This window comes from Anabas testudineus, chromosome 5 (assembly GCF_900324465.2).
Source record: "Anabas testudineus chromosome 5, fAnaTes1.2, whole genome shotgun sequence".
In the NCBI taxonomy this organism is placed as follows: Eukaryota; Metazoa; Chordata; class Actinopteri; order Anabantiformes; family Anabantidae; genus Anabas; species Anabas testudineus.
Window position 1 is genome coordinate 14,804,973 of NC_046614.1, and position 24,489 is coordinate 14,829,461.

General features: G+C 40.5%; 2 protein-coding genes across 4 annotated transcripts in view; both read left to right on the forward strand.

The window, feature by feature from the left end:
* The first annotated feature begins 514 nt into the window (after window positions 1-514).
* Window positions 515-20,381, forward strand: slc38a3b (solute carrier family 38 member 3b). 3 transcript variants are annotated; one of them, XM_026348463.2, is made up of 17 exons: window positions 515-886; window positions 8,209-8,376; window positions 8,721-8,741; window positions 8,910-8,991; window positions 9,085-9,200; window positions 9,809-9,882; window positions 10,207-10,299; window positions 10,669-10,750; window positions 13,446-13,528; window positions 14,271-14,329; window positions 14,714-14,887; window positions 15,053-15,132; window positions 15,221-15,321; window positions 15,647-15,771; window positions 15,867-16,011; window positions 17,306-17,409; window positions 17,522-20,381. In XM_026348463.2, exons 2-17 carry the CDS (start codon window positions 8,270-8,272, stop codon window positions 17,624-17,626), a joined length of 1,551 nt encoding a protein of 516 aa, XP_026204248.1. In that variant the 5' UTR covers window positions 515-886; window positions 8,209-8,269; the 3' UTR covers window positions 17,627-20,381. The 3 variants fall into 3 exon arrangements, with proteins under 3 accessions (XP_026204248.1, XP_026204249.1, XP_026204250.1); XM_026348464.2 differs by having other exon boundaries at window positions 515-716; XM_026348465.2 differs by lacking the exon at window positions 515-886 and adding an exon at window positions 1,245-1,335.
* A 580-nt stretch (window positions 20,382-20,961) lies between these two features.
* The window catches only part of gnai2b (guanine nucleotide binding protein (G protein), alpha inhibiting activity polypeptide 2b), a 31,010-nt gene continuing 27,482 nt past the window's right edge, over window positions 20,962-24,489 (forward strand). The window contains exon 1 of the mRNA XM_026348290.1: window positions 20,962-21,780. Coding sequence (XP_026204075.1) covers window positions 21,663-21,780 — 118 coding nt within the window. The 5' untranslated portion in view covers window positions 20,962-21,662. The remainder of the gene's footprint in view (window positions 21,781-24,489) is intronic.

The following is a 24,489-nucleotide window of genomic DNA, read 5'->3' on the forward strand; positions in this document are numbered from 1 at the left end:
GGTGGGTTATATTTGCTAAAAAAAAAAAAAGGGAAAATGATTGAGCATGTTTCTCACTGAGTGGTGTGCTGAACACCAGTCTGATTGTAAAGGCTGGAAACTAGGGAAGAGCAGCAGTTCATCCAGTCCATCACTGCAACCTTGAATTGAAAGATAAATAAATACAAACAAAGGCCTGTTGAATGGTGGTTTTTGATTGGTCGGTGGTGTTGAGAGTGTAATTGGTGATTTGACCTCACATGTCCAAAACTCTAAAACTATTTGTTAACATGTTTTAAACTAAAAAGTCACTCAAATTACCTACTGACATTGTTCCACTTACCCATAAAGGTCAAGTGAAGCCACATGAATAATCTCTCTGAGAGTTCATAAATTCATCAAATCATTTCATTTTCTAAAGGTTTCCTGGAATACAGGAACCTCTTGGTCTGGTCTTGCTCCTCTCTCCCGTGTCCAGCCACTTTCTCTGGATCTGGATCTCTGTGGATCTCTGGATCTCTGTGGATCTCTGGATCTCTGTGGATCTCTGGATCTCTGGATCTCTCCTTCACCTACTGGGAAACCAAACCTACCGCGCTGCTCTCAGAGGGGGGTTTGCAAAAAGAGGCGGACCTAAGGCGACCCCCACAGCAGAGCTCCTTGGGGGTGTACTACAATGCCGAGCATTTCACAAAGCGCAATCTGGAGCTGCGGACACGAAGAGCGACGGTGCGAGTGTGCGTAAATCTCCACAAACACATAGAATCGGTGTGTAAGTGTGTGTGAGTGTGTGTGTGAGTGTGTGTGTGTGAGAGAGAGAAAACACGAGCGGAGCAGCAGACACTCAACAGCAATTTATTTCCACTTATCAGAGGAATTAACCTGAAGGCTTCGACTAGCACCTTTGGTAAGACTTAACAAACCTGGTTTATTTATCTTATTAACAGGAAAGAATAATAATAATTATGTTTGGATGCAGATGTGATTCCGCGTTTGAAGTGAGAGCTGGTTTTATTCAAAGGTTGAAGCTTGAGAAATAGGGAACTAGTCCTCAGCCTGTTACTCCACCACTGAGAGATCCAGGAGCTCAGGGAGAAGAAGGAAACACATTTGCATATATGTGCTGCCAGTGTGTGTGAACACATGGCACATTATCCTGGTGCTACATTATCTGTTCTTGTGCTTGATCAATAAAGAAACAATAGGATGTTTGGCCCCCGCGTACTGAGCGCGAAGTCCAGATGTCACCACGACCATGTGGCGCAAGGAGTCGGTGACAGATTGTTGTTCTTCTCGGATGCGTTTTCAGCCTTTAAGCGATGGGTCAAGTTGAAAGTTGAAGTGTGTTTGCTACAGGTAAATCCATCAGGAGGCATTCAATGTCTACGTGACTCGAAAAGAAAAGAGCGCTTCGCAATATGCGTCCTAGAGTTTGGGTTGGTGCGTGTGTGTGTGAGTTACAGATTGTAGGTGCTTAACCAAATATTACGCATTAATAGTAACTGTGTTTTGGCAATTTCTCGGTAGCTTGTGTCATTTTTTAAATATCCCTGGTCTTTCTTGCTGCCGTTTCTCAGATGGGGTCCGGGCCACATGGCACCGAGCAAATGTGGACATTTCCTTATTCTGCACCAGAACCATGTCTGCACGAATGTTCTGCATATTTCTGATTTAAAAAAACATCATAAAAACGATAACATACTTGGTTTGCCTCAGTAGCCTGCATGAGTAATGTTTACAGCAGCCTTTTGCCTTTGTTATTGTAGGCTAAATATACCTATGTGGAGGAAGAGCTCCATGTGTGGGAAGTCAATGCTGCACATTAACCATCTTGTTGACTGAGCCTGAACTACACGTGATATACTGCTATGGTGGGAGCCAGTGCTGCGTTTGGGTAACAAGGAATTATATTTTCCTTGTATATACATTTCTCGGTGACATTTGTGAAATAATCTGCAGTCTTGCACTTTTCGTGAAGCAGTGACTCTGTGCTGGTGTGTTGTATATTTAGTATTGTTGATTTTTGTTTGTCTTACTGTGTTAAATAAAGCTGCCTTTTTATTATAGAGCAGACATGAATAGATTAAGTCAACAACACATGCCATTTGAACACTTCTAATTCTTTAGGAGGCTGTGAGGAATTATTATTTTAATGCACTTTAATTCATGAAGCTCTAGCCGTGTTCGTGGGAGAACTACAGGTTTTGGTTTGTGTGAGAATGCTAAAGGTTGTAAAGGGTTAAAAAGCGCGTTGCAGGTTGTTTTAACTTTCTTGGAAAGTGGTGGGTGTGCAAATGTTGATGGTGTGAAAAAGCCACTCAAGTTGCCCGGTTGCTTCACCGAAGATTTTCACTAGTCATCATGGAAAATTTTTGGCCGTATGAAACCGTTTATCTGATGTAAAACAAACAAACATTTCAAATGCACAGTGAGGCTGAAAACATTTTATCGCCCCTAACAGACTGTCTGGGGTACTTTTGTCTGTGTATTCAAGGAGCTGTTTGTGTGTGAAGGAAGGGGTGTTTTTTGACTTTGGCCTCTATCTAAACACTAATACCCTATATGGATTTTCATGCTGGGTTCATCACAGTAGAGAATGAGCAGATAAGCCCGAGCCGCGGTCAGTGACCGCAGCATGTGCTGTGATCAGAGTGGCTGGCAGGTCAAGCAGGAGCTGGACAGGTGCACAGTTTGTGGAGGCCGATGTTTTATGCATGTGGGAGGCAGCCAGCTGTGCTCTTCTGTCACATTGAAGAGACCTGTGGATATCTGGGTTTGACTCTGCCAGTGCATTAAGTGTCAGACAGTCCAGCAGTTATTATTATCTTTGTCAAGCTCATAATCTGTGGGGTTGAACCCGACCCTCACATGCGCTCTTGTCTATTTCTATTTAAGTCATCGGAAAGTCATCATCCTTTGTTGAGATTTTATATTCATATGAATAAATAGTCTAAATGTCTAGATCAATGAAGGCGCTGTTCGCTTCACAGCGCTCCTCATCCTAAACGTTATGTCTTTCTGGAATTTGTCCCAACAATCTACGTTTTGTCCCATCATCCTTTGGGAGAGTTCAAACTGAACTGCTTTTATGTCACAGTCTGTTCAAATCTCCAATGCTTTGGGGTTCTTTGTAGCTTAATGGGAAGAAAATGGCACTTTGATTCCCACGAGTTTGTTGTCTCTAGAGCCGTCAGTTCCAGGATATATTCTCTCAAGTTAATGTGTCTGAAAGCCTTAATAGTTCCTCAGAGAGCCAAAATAAATCAAGACACAAACTCGAGCATATATTACAAGCCAGCAGTTAATAGTTGTATAAGCTGATATATCAGCTAGGATCTGAGGACTTGTCATAAACTGGAAGTGAATACGAAAACATTCTAGTTATAATGTGATAAAATCCAACTGGCAGAGAGTGACTCAGATGAAAGCTACAATATGCAACTTTTGGGAAGAAGAATCTAGTGGGAAAATGAGACACTAAATCTGCTGCACTCCATCCAGCTCTCCCTCTCCATGCTCCACCACGCTCTTCTACCCTCTGCACAGCCCTTCAGGCATTAGTCATTATGAACTGATCTTCTCTGATTCGTTAGGAGGGCGAGCTGCTGGCAGGCCGTTCAACGGGTCTGGATCACAGTGACCTTTAACAGCTCCTCTACACGTTACGATAAACTTTAGAGTGTGAAAAAAGTTTTGTACTGTAGCCTTAAAATGGCAGTAATCTGGATGAATAATGGATCTGCACGTTTAACTTGGTATTTCAAGTTACAAGTTAATGCAGATGCAGTTGCTCTACTTTTATGTTGAGGGGATGGACAAAATACCTGGAACACCTAAGGAAATAAAGAAGTCTGGTTGAATTAACAGCCAACTAATAAAGTGTCAACAAAAGTAAATGAATAGATAGATGATTAAAAGAATAAAAACACATCACAGGTCCACAAAGCCAATAAATTGCACTTCATCGTACAGGTGTTTGTGTCTACCTACCATGACGTGTCAGTCATCACCCTCATCAAAACTAATGGCCTGATGGATTTCCACCAGCTTTTAGCTTGAACAAGTCATGCAGCAAAACATTCTGGACCTCCTACGCCAGACTCCTCTGTAGCGTTAGGAGACACACTCATAATTATTTACACAGGCTGAATTTGTGTGAATTTTTGAGTCATTATTTCTAAAATATGTTACTCAGTGATCGTTCCCTGAGATAAGTGGTGCACTTCTGAAAGGCAAATGTTAAAATGACCGCTGAGCTTAATATTCACAGCTAAAGCGTAAAAACAGGTTGTTGTGATTTGTAATGCAAAAAATTGAATAAAGTAATCTTTTTGCGCTCGAGTAGTGCTGATTTGCAAACCCTTCAATGATTTAATCTGTGTGAGAACGAGTCAGAGGAATGAGGTGAGAGGAGAAGAGCCGCCTGTAAATCCACATTGCAATCATTCCATGAAGAATTTGGTGGTCTGAGATAATGTTTTATTAAATGTTTCGTTGACTTTCATTATACTGGATGTAATTTGTTTTGTGATCTTTGTCCCATATAACATTTACAACTTGTGTGACCAAAATGTCACATTGTACAGTGCATCCAGAAAGTATTTACAGCGCTTCACTTTTTCCATTGTCTTTATTTAAAATTGATTAAATTCATTCTTTTCATTAAAATTCTATAAACAATACATCATAATGACAATGTGAAAGCGAAATCATATGAAAACTAAAATAAAGTAAAGTATTCACAGCCTTTGCTCAATACTTTGTTGGAGCACCTTTAGCACCAATTACAGCCTCAAGGATTTCAGAGTATGATGCTACGAGCTTGGCACACCTATTTTTGGGAAGCTTCTCCTATTAGATGGGGAGCATCTGTGTCATTTTCAGATTTCTCCAGAGATGTTCAGTCGGGTTCAAGTCTGGGCTCTGGCTGGACCACTCAAGGACATTCAGAGTTGTCCTGTTGCCACTCCTTTGTTATCTTGACTGTGCTTACCTCAGACTCTGAGGTCCAGAGCGCTCTGGAACAGGTTTTCATCAAGGATGTCTCCATACATTGCTGCATTTATCTATCCCTCGATCCTGACTTCATCCGACCATGTTTCTTGACTCTTTACAATGACTTCATGTTTCTTATGGTCAGAGGGTCTTTGAGGTGCCTTTTGGCAAACTCCAGGCAGGCTGTCATGTGCCTTTCACTGAGGAGTGGTTTTCGTCTGGCCACTCTACCATACCGGTCTGATTGGTGGTGTGCTGCAGAGACGGTTGCTCTTCTGGAAATGTTCTCCTCTCCATAGTGAAACGCTGGAGCTCTTTCAGAGTGACCATTGGGTTCTTGGTCACCTCCCTGACTAAGGCCCTTTTCTCTTGCTGGCGCCGTTTGGTCAGGCGACCCTCTCCAGGAAGAGACCTGGTGGTTCCAAACTTCTTCCATTTACAGACGATGGAGGCCACTGTGCTCATTGGGACCTTCACTGCTGCAGACATTTTTCTGTACCCTTCTCTACATCTGTGCCACAATAAATTCCTGTCTCAGAGGTCCTTAGACTTGTGCTCTGACATGCACTGTAAAATGTGGGACCTTATATACAGTAGACAGGTGCATGCCATCCAAATCATGTCCAAACAACTGGTTTTCCCACCGGTGGATTCCAATTAAGTTGTAGAGTTCAAGGATGATCAGTGGAAACAGGAATCACCAGAGCTCAATTTTAGGTGTTGTGTTGTGGCAACGACTGGGAATACACAGGGAATAAAAAACAAATAATTTTTATTTTTTATTATGAATAAATTTCAAACAAACTTCTTTCATGTTGTCATTATGGGGTATTATTTGTAGAATTGTGAGGAAACTAATGAATTTTGGAATAAGGCTGTCAATGTGAAGTGTGAATACTTTCTGGGCACTGTAAGTCAAATGCAAGACAAGTGAGAGTGAAATGCACTTCCCCTTTCTGCTCCTGCTCTTTTCCTGCCACTTGAGCTACTGTCAGGTATGTAAAGTATGATGGAAGACACATTCCACTTTCAATAAATCAGATAATGACTTTTGCAGTTAGATTTTTTTCTTGAATGAACTGAATTTTATTGTGAAACTAATACGCCTGGTGAAAATGCCATTTTTTCCCTCAGGCTCCATAGTGGATGTGATGTGATTTAGTTTAATCTTTAAGTATGTGTGTTCTGTCATGCATGCTTTGAAATGGTGAGATGATGCAGAAAACTAGTGCCCTTTGTTGCTCTTAGAGTATAATTGTCACAATTTATTTAGTTGTGTAACTTCCTTTATACATGTGCATTAGAGAATGTATCATGATCATGCACCCAGGGGTATAATAAGCATATGATTTTCCATATTTATGATTGAATTAACACATTTAAAGTCTCATTTATTTTAAAGCATGTTTTGTTATTTCACCTGCTGCAGTGAGCAATATATAAGTGGTTTATCACTGAAAATGGAGATTGTGGAGAAACGTGACCATGAAGCGATCTTTGTACTTCACGGCTTTTGTAAATGTTTGTCATCCAGTCAAAAAGGCTCAATCTATTTGTTTGTTGTCTGTTGTACAGTTTTATCGTATGGAAAAAGGGCAGTAGAGAGTAAAATGTGGATCATAACTTTTCAGCAACACAATAAATCAATCCGGTGTTTGGAGCATTTACAAGATACATTTATTGAACCGCTTGTCCTCCCAGTGGACTGTATGTTTCAGGTGGTGGCCAGTATCTCAGGACGTGAGCATGTGTTCCTCTGTTCCCAGCAGGCACGTGGCTGAGGATGAGCTGGTGCTGCCAGGCGCTCTTGGCTGAACCTCGTGCCTGTTCCTGATACACTACCACATGGGCATCTCCTCATCTACATGTGCTCTCCCACTGTGCCCCACTGGTCCCGTGCCTCTGCTGTTTTATATCTAACTGACACTGGAAGACTGAGACAGGAAATAGCTTCTACACATGTAGTTACAGTTCATTTTGGATCTGTAGCTCACATTAATATAGAACAGATGGAAAAAAAATTGTCACCTAATCATTATTCACCCTCCCACCTGTTCAGACATTTCAAATTCCACCCTCCTGGTTCTCAGTAGAAGAGGATATGCTCGCATGACATTTTTCGAATAAACAAGCATCAGTATTTTCTGTCTGGTGAATAGCTTTGCAGCTTTCCCAGCCCACGGGAATATATTTTAAGATGTTCCTTACAAAAACATATACAGTCAACTTGCTGAGTTAACGTTCAGATAGATTGCTAACATTGGAAACTAGAGGGAGCGGTACCTCTCAGGTTTCTTTTGTGACTATAACTGTACAGTATGTATAGCAGTGACTGTCATCTTCTTGCAATGAGACACTCTGAACACAATTGAGCTGCTGTACACTTCCGCCGTGAACAACACACTATTGTCTCTCTTCACGCTGTGAAATAGTGAAGAGGATTCATTTGTGTCAGTGAGGTCACAGGAGGTAACGGCGAGTTACGGATCATTTTTAAACAGTACGAATGTTTGCTGCTTGGAACAAACGTACCTTCTTTCTCTACGTGCTGTGGCTGGGGAGAGCCCCACACTCATTAAGAAAAGACCCCGCTGAAATGTATAATTATGTTATTACAGTATTACCATAATGACTGTTTTGAAAATGGCTTTCTCCATAATTAATGGATCGTTATTGTGATTTAGTTTGATCACATTGTGTTTACGCCCATCCCAAAGATTATCGTGTCATTGTGTGGGATCTCCTCAGTGACACTGTGCCGGTTTGTAACTTTAATTACGTAAAAGACAAGCGCAAACAGGATACAGAAAATTAAAACTCAAATAGAGCTTGACCTTTGATCGTATGGTCCGGACTTGTTTGCTTTGCTCAATACTGAAGTTCTGGAAAGAAGTTTGTCATACTTTCCGGCATTTTATCTCAGCCTGTGCTACAGTAAATGCTGTTCACGCCAGTGTGTATTGCGCAAGTTTCAGTGAATGATTTGAATGAATAAATGAATGACATCACGAGTCCTTGCTGCACAGTTGTACAGACAAATATTGAATGTAAGGGTTGATGACATCACTGGTTGCACAATCTATAGGCTCCTGCCATTTTATTTTATTTAATTGTGAAACAAATCATGACACATGTCACCACCTCCCATAATAAGTAGCTGATTTAAACAGGTGCTCGATGTCTGCAGTAAGGAATACAAAATGTAACCCATATTTTTTTCTGTCTCTGCCCTAGATATTTAAGTTATCCACTGACCTTAAGGGATACAAGCCAGACAGTGCAGGTTACAACTTGGATGATGGAACCCTCTCAGTCAGAGATGAACATCCTATCCAACGGAAAAAGTCATGATCTTGGAGATGACCTGACTGTGCCAGTGAAGATGTTGCCAGAGGAGGATCAGTGAGTGTTTTTTTATTTTAGTCAGTTACAGTGGTGATGCATTTAACATAGCATGTGTAAAGCACTTTTTCTACTGTGTCTCCCTCTGTTTCGTAATGATTATACTCGTGTAAAAACCACATTGTGAATTATTAAATCAATGTTTTAACCACAACAACAAAAAAGAAAATGAGCTAAAAACACTTTTTGACACTTTGATGTATGTTCACCTGCCTATGTCCTTGTGATAGTTTCCCACTGATAATGACCATGATGTGTTGAGTGACATACAGTTTGTCTTTGCTTTTTTAAATGCATGTTTACCTTGTTTTTGTGCTTGTCTCAACGGGTGGATCCTTATACAGAAATGGCACTCAAACAGTCAGGTATGTCTGTGGAGATGTGAATGAAGGATTTTCCACTGCATGTGTGTTTTCTTGCATAAATTATTAATACACATAAAATAATATGCTTAACTACTTTTCACAGCAGTGCACAGTTTTTGGAAATAGATAGATGGACCAAATGTTTAAAGGCGTATATTTCCCTCCTAGATATGATGATCCTGATGGAGCACTGGAGAATGAGGAATTTTTGCCCAGTACAGATGGAAAGAAACCTGTGCGCTTCACAGATGTAAGTGTTTTCAACATAAAATAACAAGAAGAATGTGGTTTAATCTTATAAAAAACGGGAGATTTATTTTACACTGTTTACTTTTTACTTCAGTTTGAAGGAAAAACCTCTTTTGGCATGTCTGTCTTCAACCTCGGCAATGCTATTATGGGCAGTGGAATCCTGGGTTTGGCCTATGCTATGGCCAACACAGGCATACTCCTCTTCTTGTGAGTATCAAAAGGTGGCCGTTAAGTAAATAATAAAAACACACAGTGTAAGGTAGAGACAGTTAAATTGCTGAATGCAATAAATGTAAATGAAAAGCCTTGTGCCATGTTCAATACTGGGTGTCAGGATCAGGAGTGGGACCATTCCTTGATATATTCAAGGCATCAAGCGGTCGCGCTTGGTCAGTTCACACGGCCATTTTAACATAGCTAATGATTGTTCAAAGGAATCTCAGGGCACGATCTCCATCCCTCTGGTTACATCACGTGGGCCAGAGGGAAAGATTCCCACTTCATTTGTAGCTACACAAAATACTGAATGCACAAATATGTTGGGAGGTTTGATAAATGTGATTGTTTCACGTTTAATATCTGTTTCAACTCTTATACGACTGTGTTATACAGTCAGTGAAAATATTTTTCCTCATTCGTTCACCATGTTAGACGAAAACAAAATGTCAGCAAATGAGGGATGAAGGCAGTAATATCTAAGAACATCCACAGTACATCATGGCATATCAGGAGTGTCTGGGATTGTAGAATGAGTCGTAACACAAGTGTAACAGGATATGCAGGTGTCTGACTTTCCCTGTTGTATCGCGGCACAGGTTTCTTCTGACTGCAGTAGCAGCCCTGTCATCTTACTCCATTCACCTGCTGCTCAAAGCCTCTGGCATTGTGGGTAAGTTGTGTGTAAAGAAGTACTTACACTACAAATACATGTTTCCAAAAATGACATGAAGTCCAACAAACCTGCTGCAGCTGGATTAAATCAAAAAATAAAGGGTGGAAAGACATCTAGTACAGTTAAATAGATTAAGATGGATTAAGGACTAAATAACAAAATAAAAAGAAAAACTGCTCACTAGAAGAACCAGTCAGCTTAACTTCTCTAATGATTTAGACAGGGTATAAGATATAAGCATAAAGGTTTTATTGTGGTGCTCAGAGGGATGTGACAGCAAACATAACCCAGTTGGTGTTATTGTTTGTAATCTGCTTTCAGGCATTCGAGCTTATGAGCAGCTGGGGTACAGGGCCTTTGGCACTCCTGGAAAAATGGCTGCTGGTATCGCAATCACCCTGCAGAATATTGGAGGTAAGCTGCAGCTTTGGTTTTAGGGATTAATGTGTTTTTAACTCAGAGCTAGATGTCTGCAGAAAACATCAATTACACACCTTCAAATGGTTATCCTTACCACCCAATCACTTGAACTGAAAGACCAGGAGGCTCTCATTCAATAAAAGATTGTTTTTATTGTTTTTATTTTAGTCATGAAGTCATGAAATGTATTTATGTAAGTTAAATTGCTTCTTTTGTCCTCAGTGTCCTTACTTGTCTGTAATGCTGTGTCACTTATACAAACACAGTGTGGCGTGTGTACTTGACTTAGCTCTGTTTGCTCAACATGCTACTTACACGCCTGGCGACACATTTTTACGTTTTCTGTGTCTTGTATTGTTACAGCCATGTCCAGCTACCTGTACATTGTTAAATCAGAGTTACCGCTGGTTATCCAAGCTTTCCTGAAGGCAGATTTCAACTCTGAGTGAGTGTTATCGTTTATGTACTTTTCAACATCAATATCCCTGCACTGCTAGTGAAGGCCATATGGCTCTTGCATGGTACTGTCACAGAGTTTGGACACTGTGTGTAGGGTCAAGGGGCCTGGCTGACTAAGTGGGCAGAAAATATTTCAGTTTGCACCAACCACTGAGTCGGTCATTCTGGGGGTGTGATGAGAATAACAGCTTGTAATTGGCTGAGAAACAGGGGGAGGTATGGTTGGGGATGTTTCAGTTATGTATACATACAACATAAACCTACAGTTCAGTCAGCGAGTGGAGCCAAGTGCTGTGTACGTCAGACTTGTGCCACAAACACAGACACTCTGCATAAGGCCATGGAGAGCTGAAGTGGATTCCAGCTGCTTGTTCAAATCTAAAAACAAACCCGATGCTCAGCTGCAGCCAGACAATAACCTCTTCAAACATATCAGGCCAGCAAGATAAAAACCTCTCTTCAGAAATGTTCGAAACCCATCTCAGCCCTGTGTTTTATACACTGGGCCTAAACATCCAGTGATACACAGGTAGGAAGCTGGCGTCCGTCCTTATTGTGTTATTTCTCTTATTCAGATAACTGCACCATGTGGTTCTAAACCTTCTGCAAGGCGTCATTACCTTACGACTGGGATATGGCCGTACTCATATTTGTGTTATATGAAGTATTATGTCTCTTTCTTTCTTTCTTTCTTTCTTTCTTTCTTTCTTTTTCACTCACTCTGTCTCAAACACACACACACACACACACACACAAATGACAGCAGCAGGTGGTCTAACGTGGGTGCCAAATTCTGAGACTGAGCATAAGGACAGGTCAGTTCAGGGACAGCTTTCGACCACTGAGACACGCACTGTTCATTTCCACTGGACATGCCTTCTGCATATCAAATCCATGGCGTCAGGAGAACAGTGGAATGTGGGGCAAGTGGAGGGGCTTGGCGATTATTTATGACCTGTGGCCCTTTAAATAGACAGCAGTGTGGCAACGTTGTAGTGGAGGCCTAGCATGGTCACATGGGAGAGAACCAGGTCACTCCGTAGTGTAGACTTCAGACTTGGCCTCAAGTCAGACTAAAGACGCATTAATTAGTATTTGAGACCTGACTTGGACTCGACTGCTGTGAGATTTGATTCCCTGAAGACCAGAGCTCAACTGATACTATATATTTGATGAGGATACAGATATACAGTACCAATCCTGATATGACAAATGAGGTGTCTCATGCCATGGGCAGTGATATCTTGACCTGTATCCATGATTAGTTTTGGATCTGACCAGTAAGCTAAAATATGTTTGCACTACAAAGAGCTAAATCTTACATATACTAGTGCTCAAATGCATGAAATAAGCTAAGATTATTGGTCATGGTAACATATATTTTGATCATTAGGCCTATGCCTAAGTCTTTTTACAAAATGTTTACTTGTTGTTTGACTTTCCTTAAACAGCTCTCGATTCACATTAGCCACATGAGAAAACTGCTGATGGAGTCACCAGTGCCTTAAAAAGGTCATGACCTGTGACTTGGGTGACATCCCCTGCTTTCAAGGGATTCCTACCCACACACACACACATACACACAGAAAAAGAGGCACAGCTAGTCTCAAAGACCACCATAGCCTGATTCCACCTTTACATATAGATGTTTTGCACTTTTTACTTTGCTCTTGGTTCATGTTTACCAGAGCAAGAGTAGCAAGGAAAGTCTGAAGATCTTTCGTAACACGTTGAATCTGGTGATTTTCCATCTCTGACTGACACAAGTCTGTTCACATGACAGCAAACAAGCTGCTTAACCACGTGGCACAATATCATAAACAATCATGTTGAAACCCTTTAAAAGTTTGTGAAATATATGTAATTCTTCTTTTTATCAGGCGAATGTAACTGTGACAAAGCAACACGGAGCGCTCAGCTTGCTTCCCAGCGTCAGCATGGACGTGTTATGAGCCGTATGCTGTAGGCTTGGCATGTTGTGTCAGCTAGTTGAGTTACATGGGGGAGGTTATGTTTTATGAAGGGCATTTACAGGATGTTTGTTCTATGGGAGGAAATGTGTGGTACCTTCAGTACATATAGCAGATCACGATAAAGAAGCCGAGGCCAAGCAGATGAAGAGAAAGAGCTAAAGTTGGATTAGTTGTTCCATCTGTATTCAGTGTGTTTTATAGTCCATAGACTAGATAGATCCATAAAAACCTGAACAATGAATTTAAAGACACATTCACAGGGTGTCTGTGTGAAATAGAAATGTTAGATGTTCGAATGTGATGGACAAGAGAGGCTGACAATGAAAACTAACAGCATCAGCAGTAGTCACTGACCTCCGTGCTGTTTGGGCCTCTTTTCTTCAGACTGTGAACCATCACATAAATCATCCAAGTTATGTAACAGTCTATTCCAGTACCACCGTCGAGTGCAGCGTAAGCAGACACATTTTTCCGTAAACTTCAGGCCACGCATGTTCCCAGCAGGTTGTTGTTGTCCTGCCAAAATGTGCTGTGACTCGGACCATTAGCTTTTCAAACAAGTGCTCTCAGACTAAATAATTAGTAGCATAGTAGCAGCGGTTTCACTAAATGTGTGTGTGACTCTGTTTTTTTTCTCTGTGTATCTTGATGCACTGCACCAGTGTTTGAAAATTTGCGCCAAAGTAAACTCGACTTTTCTCCAAACAGTCTGTGGTACTTAAATGGAAACTACCTGGTCATCATGGTGTCTGCCAGTATCATCCTGCCGCTGGCTTTAATGAAGCAACTTGGTGAGTAATCCCTCACCTGCCATTTCTTATGTGTTTCCATTGGTGTTGTATTAAGTAAACAATAGGCTGAGAAACCCATTTCTGCCAAGAAGAGAAAAGAAAACACAAAGATAGCAGGTAAAAATAAAGTAGGACACTTGTCTTTCAAACCCGCATGTGTGAAAAGAAAATGTCATTGTCTCAATGGTACTTTAAAAACCTTTTGGTTCATCGCTTCACACAGTTTTCAGCCATAAGCATGAATTAATCCAGTGCAGTTTTTCTTTTTTCCACTGCATTTTAAAGCTTTGTACATTTTATAGCAGCATGCTCATCTATCTAATGCATTGTTAATTTTTTTCTTTCACCATTTTTGAGAATTATGAAGATTTAGTTTTCTTTTGATGCTAAGCCAGTGCGCAAAATGACAGTTTGATGGAGCAGTCACCCTAAAGTTCAGCAATTAGCGTGTTTTTATCCGACCACTGGCAGCAAAAACAGCAGGTGTCCAATTAGACATCTTTTCTACTGAGCTGGTTACACACTTTATCCCAGCCTGAGCTAGTCATTACTGCACAATATAAACATGTCATTTCTGCCCTCACGATGTTATTAGGACGCGGCAGAGTTTTTTAAAGAGGACTTATTTCTAGAACAGTAGGAAATCTTCTGGTGTAATTAATAAAGCGGACAGTTGTCTGAACAAACACATAAGGGCAAAACGGAGCTGTAACGTTAACTGTCTCTCTCTCGCTCTTTTCAGGCTACCTCGGCTATACCAGCGGCTTTTCTCTCAGCTGTATGGTGTTCTTTCTCACTGCGGTAAGTTGGTCCGCCTCACATGGTGCACAACATCACAGTGGCTCCCCGCAAATAGCCTAATTTGTTATGACAGGTCATCTTGCACATTCGCGGTTTAAGTTACAACACCATGTAATGCATAAAATGCATAAAAAGCGAAAGTATGTGAATCCTTTCTGAGGTCACTGCATCTGTGAACGTGCAAACAATATTGAGAAATGCTGGTATGTTGTGCAGAACAAACTAAATGTTGTGGAGTCAATATTGTTTTGAAACCTTGAAAATTGTGTCAAAGAAAAACTGTGAGCTTGTTTGGATATAAATGTGCTGCAGTGACCTGAGCTAAGACAAATGATCTGTTTAAAGACGCTTTTTTAATTATCCCATTATCACACCTCTCTACAGGTTATCTATAAGAAGTTTCAGATTCCCTGCCCCTTTGAGGAGTTCTCAGCCAACAGCACTGCAGCCCTGCTCAGTCTGAATGTATCAAGCCACGGGCCTGAGTACAACAATGGTCAGGTTCACGAGGAGGATGATCCCCACTGCTTCCCACGTATGTTCACCATGAACTCACAGGTAGGTGAAGATGCAGGTTACTCGTGGTTTGTTTTTCGAACATTAAGGCCACAAATGTCGATGTCTGGAAATGTACTCTCTAGCCTGAGTTCTTGCTCCTATTTTGAGAGGTTTGGTTTGCGCTGCTAATTATAGAAACTCACGTGTTGATGTGTTTCTTCACAGGCAGCATACACCATCCCCATCTTGGCTTTTGCCTTTGTTTGCCACCCCGAGGTCCTGCCTATTTACACTGAGCTCCGCAAGTGAGACACCCATCTGTCACCTGTAATATTTGATAACATGTCGGTACAGAATGTGGCATTCACACAAATCTCAACTCTCTGATTTCAGTCCAACACAGAAGAAGATGCAGAAGGTGTCCAACATCTCCATCCTTATCATGTACTGCATGTACTTTCTGGCAGCTCTCTTTGGCTACCTGACTTTTTATGGTGAGAGCACAACAGAGTCCCTTCCTCTTTACTGTCTCTGTGGATGAATACAGCAGTTTCTGTGAGGGGAAATGCTCCTTCTTTGATTTTAGATGAGAAAGTAATTATTTTATACAAACATATAAGCATTTCATATTTATACAATATCCATTGCTACTATTTTTCTGCACCACTGACCGAGCTTAGCACAGACCCGACCTTTCTCCTTTCTACTCTTCTACACAGAATCTTAGCACCATCTTGTGGTGACTGGTTGTTATGATGATAACACTGCAAGATATATTCACTGCACTAGTAAAATACTTGTCTCTTTATGATCCTGCAGACAGTGTGGAGTCTGAATTGCTACACACCTACAACCGGATTGATCCCTACGACACTTTGATCCTGTGCGTGCGAGTGGCTGTCCTTACTGCTGTCACTCTCACTGTCCCCATCGTGTTGTTCCCTGTAAGTGAGAGCCCGTGGTTTGTTTATTCTCTTTAACGCTCAATATACCCCTGTTGTCTCATGTCTCATTTCTAAATGTAATCTTCTTTCTGCAGGTTCGTAGAGCCATCCAGCATATGTTATTCTCCACAAAGTCTTTCAGCTGGTTGCGTCACATCGCCATTGCTCTTATCCTGCTCACTTTCATCAACATGCTGGTGATATTTGCTCCAAACATTCTGGGCATCTTCGGCATCATTGGTTAGTATAACTCAAATTTCTAGAGTCACAGAGGAGAAATAGCATCAAACCAGATGCAACAGGAAACTGTACGAAGCACTGATTCATTTTATTTGCTTACTGGACAGGGGCAGTGGACGTTGTGTAAATACCAAAGGCTATTTTTCATCTGTATTCAGATGTTACAGTTGTCCTCATTGGCCTTTTATGTCATTAGCTCTTCCTGTACAATTTTAAACCAAAGGTTTTACTATGTAAAAACAAAAATCCCCCCAAAAAATATCTGAAATGAGAAGTAAATGTGAATAGCAAAAGCATCTAAAGGCTCCTATAGGTCTCATCTTATCTGAGTATAGGTAATATTAGTCATGTACTGTGATTATTAGTTACTTTTTCTGTCTCTGTTTATTGGGTGAATCCTCCTCTTTCACATAGCAGTGTCACAAAAAGCATTAAAAGCAAAACTAAAAAAACGTGACTGGTAAATGTTTGCTGACGGACAAAGTGACATCCTGAGTCAATATTATCGTCACTCTGTGTCCTCAGACAGGGAATGACATTTCATGTTGTAGGTCAGAGGTGAAAGTTGAAGACATTTAAGTTGAAAGACCACCAAGGACATGCTGTGCAAATTGTAAAGGCCACTAAGGCAGATTTTAATTTGTGAAATTGTGTTATATGAGTGCAATATGATTAGACTTGATCTTCAAAGCAACAGTTAGTTTTTGTTCACGTAATGAGAGTATGTACAGAATACGCAGTAACACAAATGCAGCAAACACAGATGAAATAATATGGCTATATATATATTTTTTTTTATATATGTTAACGACTGATTGTCTGGGTTTATTTTGAACTACACTTTGGGGTTTTTGGGTTTCTTTGGGAACTCACATATTAATGCATAAGGCAGATTTTTGTGTTCCCCTCACCACAAAGTCATATTAAACTATGCTTGTTAAAAAAGCCAAAAACATTCCTTCTTCAGGAATGATTTGGCAGCTTTAGACTCTTATTTCTTCCACCCTAATGCTTTTTTTAATAGTAATGAAAAAAAAATCTAATGCAAATAAAAGAAGTGGGCAGATTGTTGGCTAGGAAATTTCAGTTATAACACAATAAACAAGACAACTTTTGAAAAGAGTAAACAAGGGGATTAGGGTTAACCTGTATACAATGACTATATTTAGCTTATGCATATTTTGAAATTAGATGTGTACTTTTAATTATCAATAAACAGAAAAGGAGGAAAAGGAAGAAGACAACGTTTATACTGTGCTACATAGACACCATTCTTTATTCTTCATACTTTCAGGTGCCACGTCGGCTCCCTGCCTCATTTTCATCTTCCCTGCTGTCTTCTACATCCGCATAGTGCCCAAAACTGATGAACCCATGATCTCCATTCCTAAGATAGTGGTGAGATATTTAAAAGTTCACACATCATGTAGTCAGTCTGCATCATAGAGACTTTTTCAATCCAGAGCAGTTGATAATCAAACTTCTGGTGTTTCTTTCCCTTTATTCTTAGGCTGTCTGTTTTGCGGCTTTGGGAGTCTCCTTCATGGTGATGAGTCTGAGCTTCATAATTATAGACTGGACATCAGGGGTTGGTCATGCTGTAGGAGGCCACTAGATGCTGCTTCAGGGTGTATGGGCTTAGGAAGTGGGGATAAGAACTGGCCAACGTAAAGGGAGCACTATCACCTCAGTAAGGAATCACTTTAGGACTGCCCAGCACAGAGCCTGGGTCTTGTAACACTAAATAATATAAAGATATAAACCAATGACACTTAATTTTTAGACTGTAACATATCTGAACAAAACCTTTTCATAACAGTGCTTTATAATTCAGTTTTACATAGTGCCGTGGTAATGCTAGATACACGATTAATCAGAACTGAACAGGAAGTCCGTGATGGTGACTTATCCTGTTGCTTCCTCTTCATTTACACACAAACAGCTGCAGCTGGTACTGTATAGAAAACTTAGTATGATTATATTTCAAGCCAAATACAGTAAAGCGTGAAGAAATACATGACAGATTACTTCTTGAAAGTTATTTTTGCAGCAGCATAACTGAACTGTTTCTAATGAACAATGAACACAAGTGCTTCAAGGCCTTACTGTAGAGCACAGGTGACATTTCATTTGCATTTTCTGTCAGCTGGCAGAGATACGTGTATTATCATGCAGTCTAAGCTTTGGTTCCATATGCATTAATCAGAAAACTTTCTTCACAACCCTGGTGCCTTTTTGCATTTGGAACAGCATGCAAACATACAGAAAAAACAGGAGTGTATATTTATTTAGCTACTATATCTGTATTCGTAATTTCAAATGAACTATATTTAACTACTGTACAATGATGATTTTTGTTTTAGCTTGCATTATATAGATGACGGGAGGTGTTACTGACTGACAATACTTCAAATGTTTGAAAAAAACAAACATTTAGCACATACTGTATATACCAAACTGTGAGCTTTAGTAGAGCAGCGCAGTTCAAGTTCCCTGAGCTCACCTTTGAGTCTACAGTGGCTTGGAAATCATTTGACTTCTTGATTCCTTAAATTTCTGATGAAGTTTTTATAAATTCGGGAACCGTCTTTTCCATTTGATATGTACCTACATTCAAACGTACCATGTTTTTAAGGAAATTTAAACCAAAGGAATCATTTGACATTTGGGTAAATATTCCTAATTTGCATTTTTGAGTGTTAGATAAGAAGATCGATACCACCCTTATATACGTACTGTATGTGTGTAATGTAAATCTGCAAGTAGCTTAGCATAAAGATGCAGGTGCAGAGGAAAACGCTGCTCTGCCCAAACGTTAAGAAAATCGGCCTCCTGTCCTCTAAGCTTCACCTCGTACATCTAGACTCCAGGAAACCGCTGTGCCCAGTCAAGACACAGTCCGGCACATAACGCCCTGATAAAGCTACATTTTTGTACAGATTAAACAAACAGGATATGTTGATTTGGGAGCTTTAGAAGTGCTCGTAGGTGGATTTTGTTATGTTTGGACAGAAACAGACCATCTGTTTTCCTCTGTTTACATCCTTTGTGATAAGCTAAGCTAAGCAGCCGCTAGCTCCCGCTTTATACTTATCACACAAATATAAGAGTTGTATTGAAATCTGGTTAATTTTTTTGTATAATGTCGGTTTTAACAATGCCCGGCCAAGCGGCCCGAATGACAAACCCACTGGTGGGTGTGGCAGAGCTTTTCAAATTGTGTTAATTTCAAGGTGTATTATACTTTAGTGAGCCTGTCCTAACGTGATTGCTGTTTCTAGTGTTTTGCTCGGCCTTCGCACATCTTTTAGCATCGTGTTATGTCCAGTCTGTCTGTAGCTGGTTTATTGAAATACACAACAACAGAGATTCTCCTTCCCATACTTTAATAGCACAGTGAAGTGCACTGACATCCCATTCTGTGATAGTTACAGTGACTGTCGTAGTGTTTGTTGCCTTAAAGATGTGATATATGTGACAATATGTGTGTTGTGATGTCCAGTCAGTGATGACACATTACGCCTGAGCTTAACTCGGGGGTGAGGATGTATAATGTCCTTCCAGCATTTGTAATTCTTCACACAGTGGTCCCACAATACCATGGGCAAACTGCATTTTTTTTTTAACAAATTCCACAAGCAATTTGTTTTATAAAAATATATTTCACATTTTGAAACAATGCAAGGTTTTCACCTTGGATAAAAAGCCAGAGAAATGTCAATAGTTTTTGCTGGTAGCCAAAGACGGTGTTATATTGTATCACAACTCTCTGCTTTCAGATGAGTCCGGCAGAAATCATTACTTCTCATATTTTATTTATGTGTTACTTTATTTTGTGTTTGTTTAGCATCTGATTCCTGATCAATATGCATACATACATTTTCTGAGCAAATTATGAACAACAACGGGATAAATATTTAGTGCATGTATCAACCTCCATCCCCTGTGTTTCCATGTGTATTTGAAGCAGTTGTTGTGTAAATGAAAATGTAGTTTTGTCGCTTTTTTGTTCACTTGAAGGGATAATGCCAAAATAACAGCTGACTACCTACTGATATGAAATGCCTTTAACGTTTTAACAGTTATGACATTTCTAAATATGGAGACACAGTATGTCAAATATGCATTTTACATGAAACAAATCTATGTGATATTTTATTGTAGCTGTAGTTCTAGATGTAAATGTATGGAAATGACACAACTCTAAGTAAATAACAAGGTTTATGAATTTTGCTGAATAAAATACGGCTTTATATAATGTATATAAATGTAGACCTTTTATATTTGTGATGCATATTTACAGTAGCTTGTAAAGTGTAAATAGCATGGAAAGTTTTAGTTGAGAAATAAAATAATTGTAGATGTTTTTACATTGTCTGTGGTCATTATTTCTACCTCAACTGAACCAAATTATAATTACTTCCTATTTTTTTTTATTGCAAATAAATGTTTTGTTAGCATTCCAACATACACACACATTTTATTAACACAAGTAAAACTTGTTTTCACTAAGACGCAAACCTGAACTTGAAGTCATTAACAAAACACACAAACACACACTGATGAGGTAGCAGGTAGATAATGTAACGTTTACTGCACACTGTAACACTGATGCACTGTGCATTTCATGGCTGAATAATTATAAAGCTATTTATAGGGTTATTATTTCCTTAGTTCACCTAAGGTACCTATCCACCATTGTTTTTTTTCCTTTATTATTATTATTATTATTATTATTATTATTATTATTATTATTATTATTTGATAATTGTCCCCTTCAGGGACATTCCTGTGCAAAGACACCCACTTTAAGGCGCCAAGGTTCCCCAAACCTGAGTGGAAATATCTATTAATGGCCATTTGGCTGCGCTGTGCACCAACTGTTCAATCGGCCAAACAATCTGCCGAGATATTTTATAAACGTGGGACACATAGACTTGACACATTTGCAAATCTTAGCTCTCCATCCTGAATCATCATTGCGCAGACAAACCACTGTTCGCCCAGCCACTGAGAACAGTTCAGTCTGCGTCCACGAGAAACGCAGAGGAATGACGCTGGCACGGCGCCCACTGCGGTCTGCGCACCCCGCTCCTCAAACCGTGCCTCGCTGCTTTCTCCAATAACTGGTGCCACACATGTTCCGGTAGAGAGCTCACCTGGTTTAATTGGACGATCGCGACAAGTTTGTCCAGCAAGTGACGTCAGTGCGACTGATCGACGGGGACAGCCTGTTCGAGGATTTTTTTTTTTTTTTTTTTCTTGTTGGAGCTCAAAAAACTGCAGAAGTCGAGTGATCGAGGGACGTGCTGCTGTCTGCAAGTGAAGCAGTCTGCAGCGGAGCAGCCACCATAGGTATCTCAGCCTGTGAATGGATGTAGGACTGACATGGACCCCCGTTAGGTCAGATTAGGTGTAAACTAACTATTTGGATGCGTCTGCTTCATCTTCGAGCTTGTAGTTGAACAGAAGCGCAGGGATACTGAGTATTTTACGCGAGGGTATAAATATCTGGCATCGGCTCTTTGGAAAGCAGCGCTGGAAGCAAGAGCTGCTCTGTCGTTATTCTCGGCATCGGGCGACAGGCTGACCATCGGCATTGAAGCCTTTTTTTTTGCGCAAGTGGTCGGTGCGCCCCAGTGTTTGGAGCCATGGGTTGTACGGTGAGCGCCGAGGATAAGGCTGCCGCGGAGAGGTCAAAGATGATTGATAAAAATCTCCGAGAGGACGGAGAAAAGGCAGCCAGAGAAGTGAAACTGCTGTTATTAGGTAAGGGGTCCACATGGGCAATGCACTTAATGTTACATTAAGAAAAAATACCTTCACGGTTTTGGAATTAATTCTGCAAAACCACACACCACCTAACATAGGTAGGCATTAAAATATGGTGCTCAGCAAACAAGCAGCTCAATAGGATGCTGTCCTGCAAATAGGAAAAATCCAAATCAGCATTTTGTTTTCAAGCTGCCAAATAAAGTTTGGATTTTTACAGCATTAGATTATTCTACAAACTACCACACAGGCAGCAAGAGGAGCATCATAACACACAATTAATCCTCCATACAGACAAGAGGGAGGCCTACCTAAATCACATTATCTTTATCCACAGAAAAGAGGCCATTTCAATCCCCATGTTTCCAGTAACCCTACTGCAACACAGTCTGTTACCGTGTTATTAATTAGCGGACGCAAGTATCCATATCCTCACAGATAACTCAGATATCAGTATGTCAACATCCGGCACAGGCTCTCTGTGCTGGCATTTTGCCTGTAAAGCTTAATTCAATAAATCAACCCTAAGGACCAAGACTAAACATTAACAGTGTCACACTTCAGCACCGTTCTCAAATACACATCTGTCTCCTACAGCAAGCTGCTTTGTGTTTATCTTCTGACAACAGTGGAAAAAAAAAAAATCAAACAGCTTTTATTAAATGTATTCTGGAGCTGGAAAACACACTCTCCCTTCCATCTTCTCCCTTTCACTCTTGCATTTACACAGACACAAACAGACAACTCACACACACACACACACACACACACACCCTCCCACACTCACCACCAATTTCTCACCTCCCCTCTTATCCAATTCAGCTGTTTTTATTTGCCATCATTTTGCTCTTGATTTGTCTTCTTCCCTCTTATTGTTTCAATGTGCACATAACTGACAGCTTACCTGCAATACAATGACAACCTCTAGGAGGAGGATGTCTCACTGTTTGTGTGTGTGTGTGTGTGTGCGTGGGGGCTGTGAGTGTGTGTCTGTGTGTTGTGGTGGGAAGGAGGTGGGTGGTTTGGGGTTGGACAGGTGTCATCTTCCTATGACAAACTGTTAATTGAGAACAGGATCCAGCTAAGTGAAGAAGCACTGCAGGATGACTAGTCTGGTAACCTGAAGTAAGAAGGATTCATCATTAATTACCAGCCCTAACACACATTGCTCTCTCCTTGCTTTCAGCGTTCAGCAAAACCTTTCATGAAAGCTGAAATCAGGCAGAGACCTCACATTAAACACAAACCTATCGGTATAACCCTATCAGTATGACGTTGGTTAAAGCTGCTGATCTCACCCCTTTATTGATCTCCTTGGGGAAATTTCACCACAACGTTCACCATCGCTGTGACCATGTTTTCCTGAATCCTACAGTCATCAATTAGTAATGATCAGACCTCTTAAATAAAGTCATTGTTGTAATTAACTCTATAATGTGGGCAGCATCAAATCCTCATACGTCAACAAAAACAAAGATGTAGGAAGAGTCACATAGACGTATGACAGAGCGCTAACATGGTCTAATGCTTTTACAGACATGAATATTTTACAAGTCTAAAAGAATGATATAATGGATTTTGGCTAAGTATGGCTGGTCATGCACAGGACTATTTCTTGGCTTCCTGGAGTGACAGCAAGGCTCCAGGAAGTCATTGCACAATAAGAATCACAACCACAATTTCTCAGTTTTACACTTATACAGATTGAAACACAAGATGAAACATGACAATGTAGTTTTTCCATATCTGCACGGCTGCATCACTCTTAGCATTCTCTCATTATTTTATTTTAGTGTCTTAAACCCTCAGGACAGAAACGAACGAAAACGCTAATTAGACACAATATGACAACGTCTTCAGGGTGGTTCCAAAGCAGGAGGCCGCTGCTTGTTGACTTTTCAGTTTAAGGTTGAGCTCAACACAATGACTGTATTCACCTCCTTCGAGTTTTGAAAAGACGCTGACTTATTCTGGCAAAGAGAAGATGACTCACTTGATGATAGGTAGTGAAGCATGAAAGGGGCGCACTCAAAATTTTTAATGGCTCTGCAGCGTTCGGCCAGAATTGCTTGTTTTATTTTATTTTTTTCCCCATCATGTGTTCACAGGGAACTAAAAAGCCTCTTCCCCTTTTTCTTGCAGAATGAGTAAGTTTTGTCTTTGCCAACAATGTAGTTGAGGACACGAAGTGCACAATAAAGCAGATTATTCCTTAGGTGATTTACGCAACAGCTCATGATAAATGTCAGCAGGGACTGGGGCTGGACAGTGAGGAACAAATTATATGGAGGAGAACAAAGTTGATAAACATTTTATTGAGCTGTTTCCAGACATAAAGCACATTCACATGTCTTCTAGCTGGCTGGGGATGACACACAAAGCCATATGTCAGCATGAGGCTAAAAAATAAACTTGACAGGTTCATAGGAAACTCTCTCTGTGTTTTAAGAAAACACTGATTTCACCGCGTTGCGCCATACTCGAGTCCTCGCTGTGTAACTGAGTTGATGGCATATCTTCATCAGTGCGGAACCCAGGAACAAAAACCCGCGTTGCATGAATGTATGATGCAACATCTCAGTGCATCATAGTTTTATGCCTCTGTAGAGTGAGCGGCAAAACTTGGGACGAACGTAGTCCATGAAGGCATCACTGTCACTGGTAATGCTATTAAATATGCTGCTGTCTCAAATTGTGGTGGCTAGT

Coding starts and splice junctions, on each gene's coding strand:
- slc38a3b (XM_026348463.2), top strand. CDS start 8,270: ATGATGGAACCCTCTCAGTCAGAGATGAACATCCTATCCAACGGAAAA. Junction 8,992..9,084: donor AACCTGTGCGCTTCACAGAT/GTAAGTGTTTTC, acceptor TTTTTACTTCAG/TTTGAAGGAAAAACCTCTTT. Junction 15,322..15,646: donor TGGCTACCTGACTTTTTATG/GTGAGAGCACAA, acceptor ATGATCCTGCAG/ACAGTGTGGAGTCTGAATTG.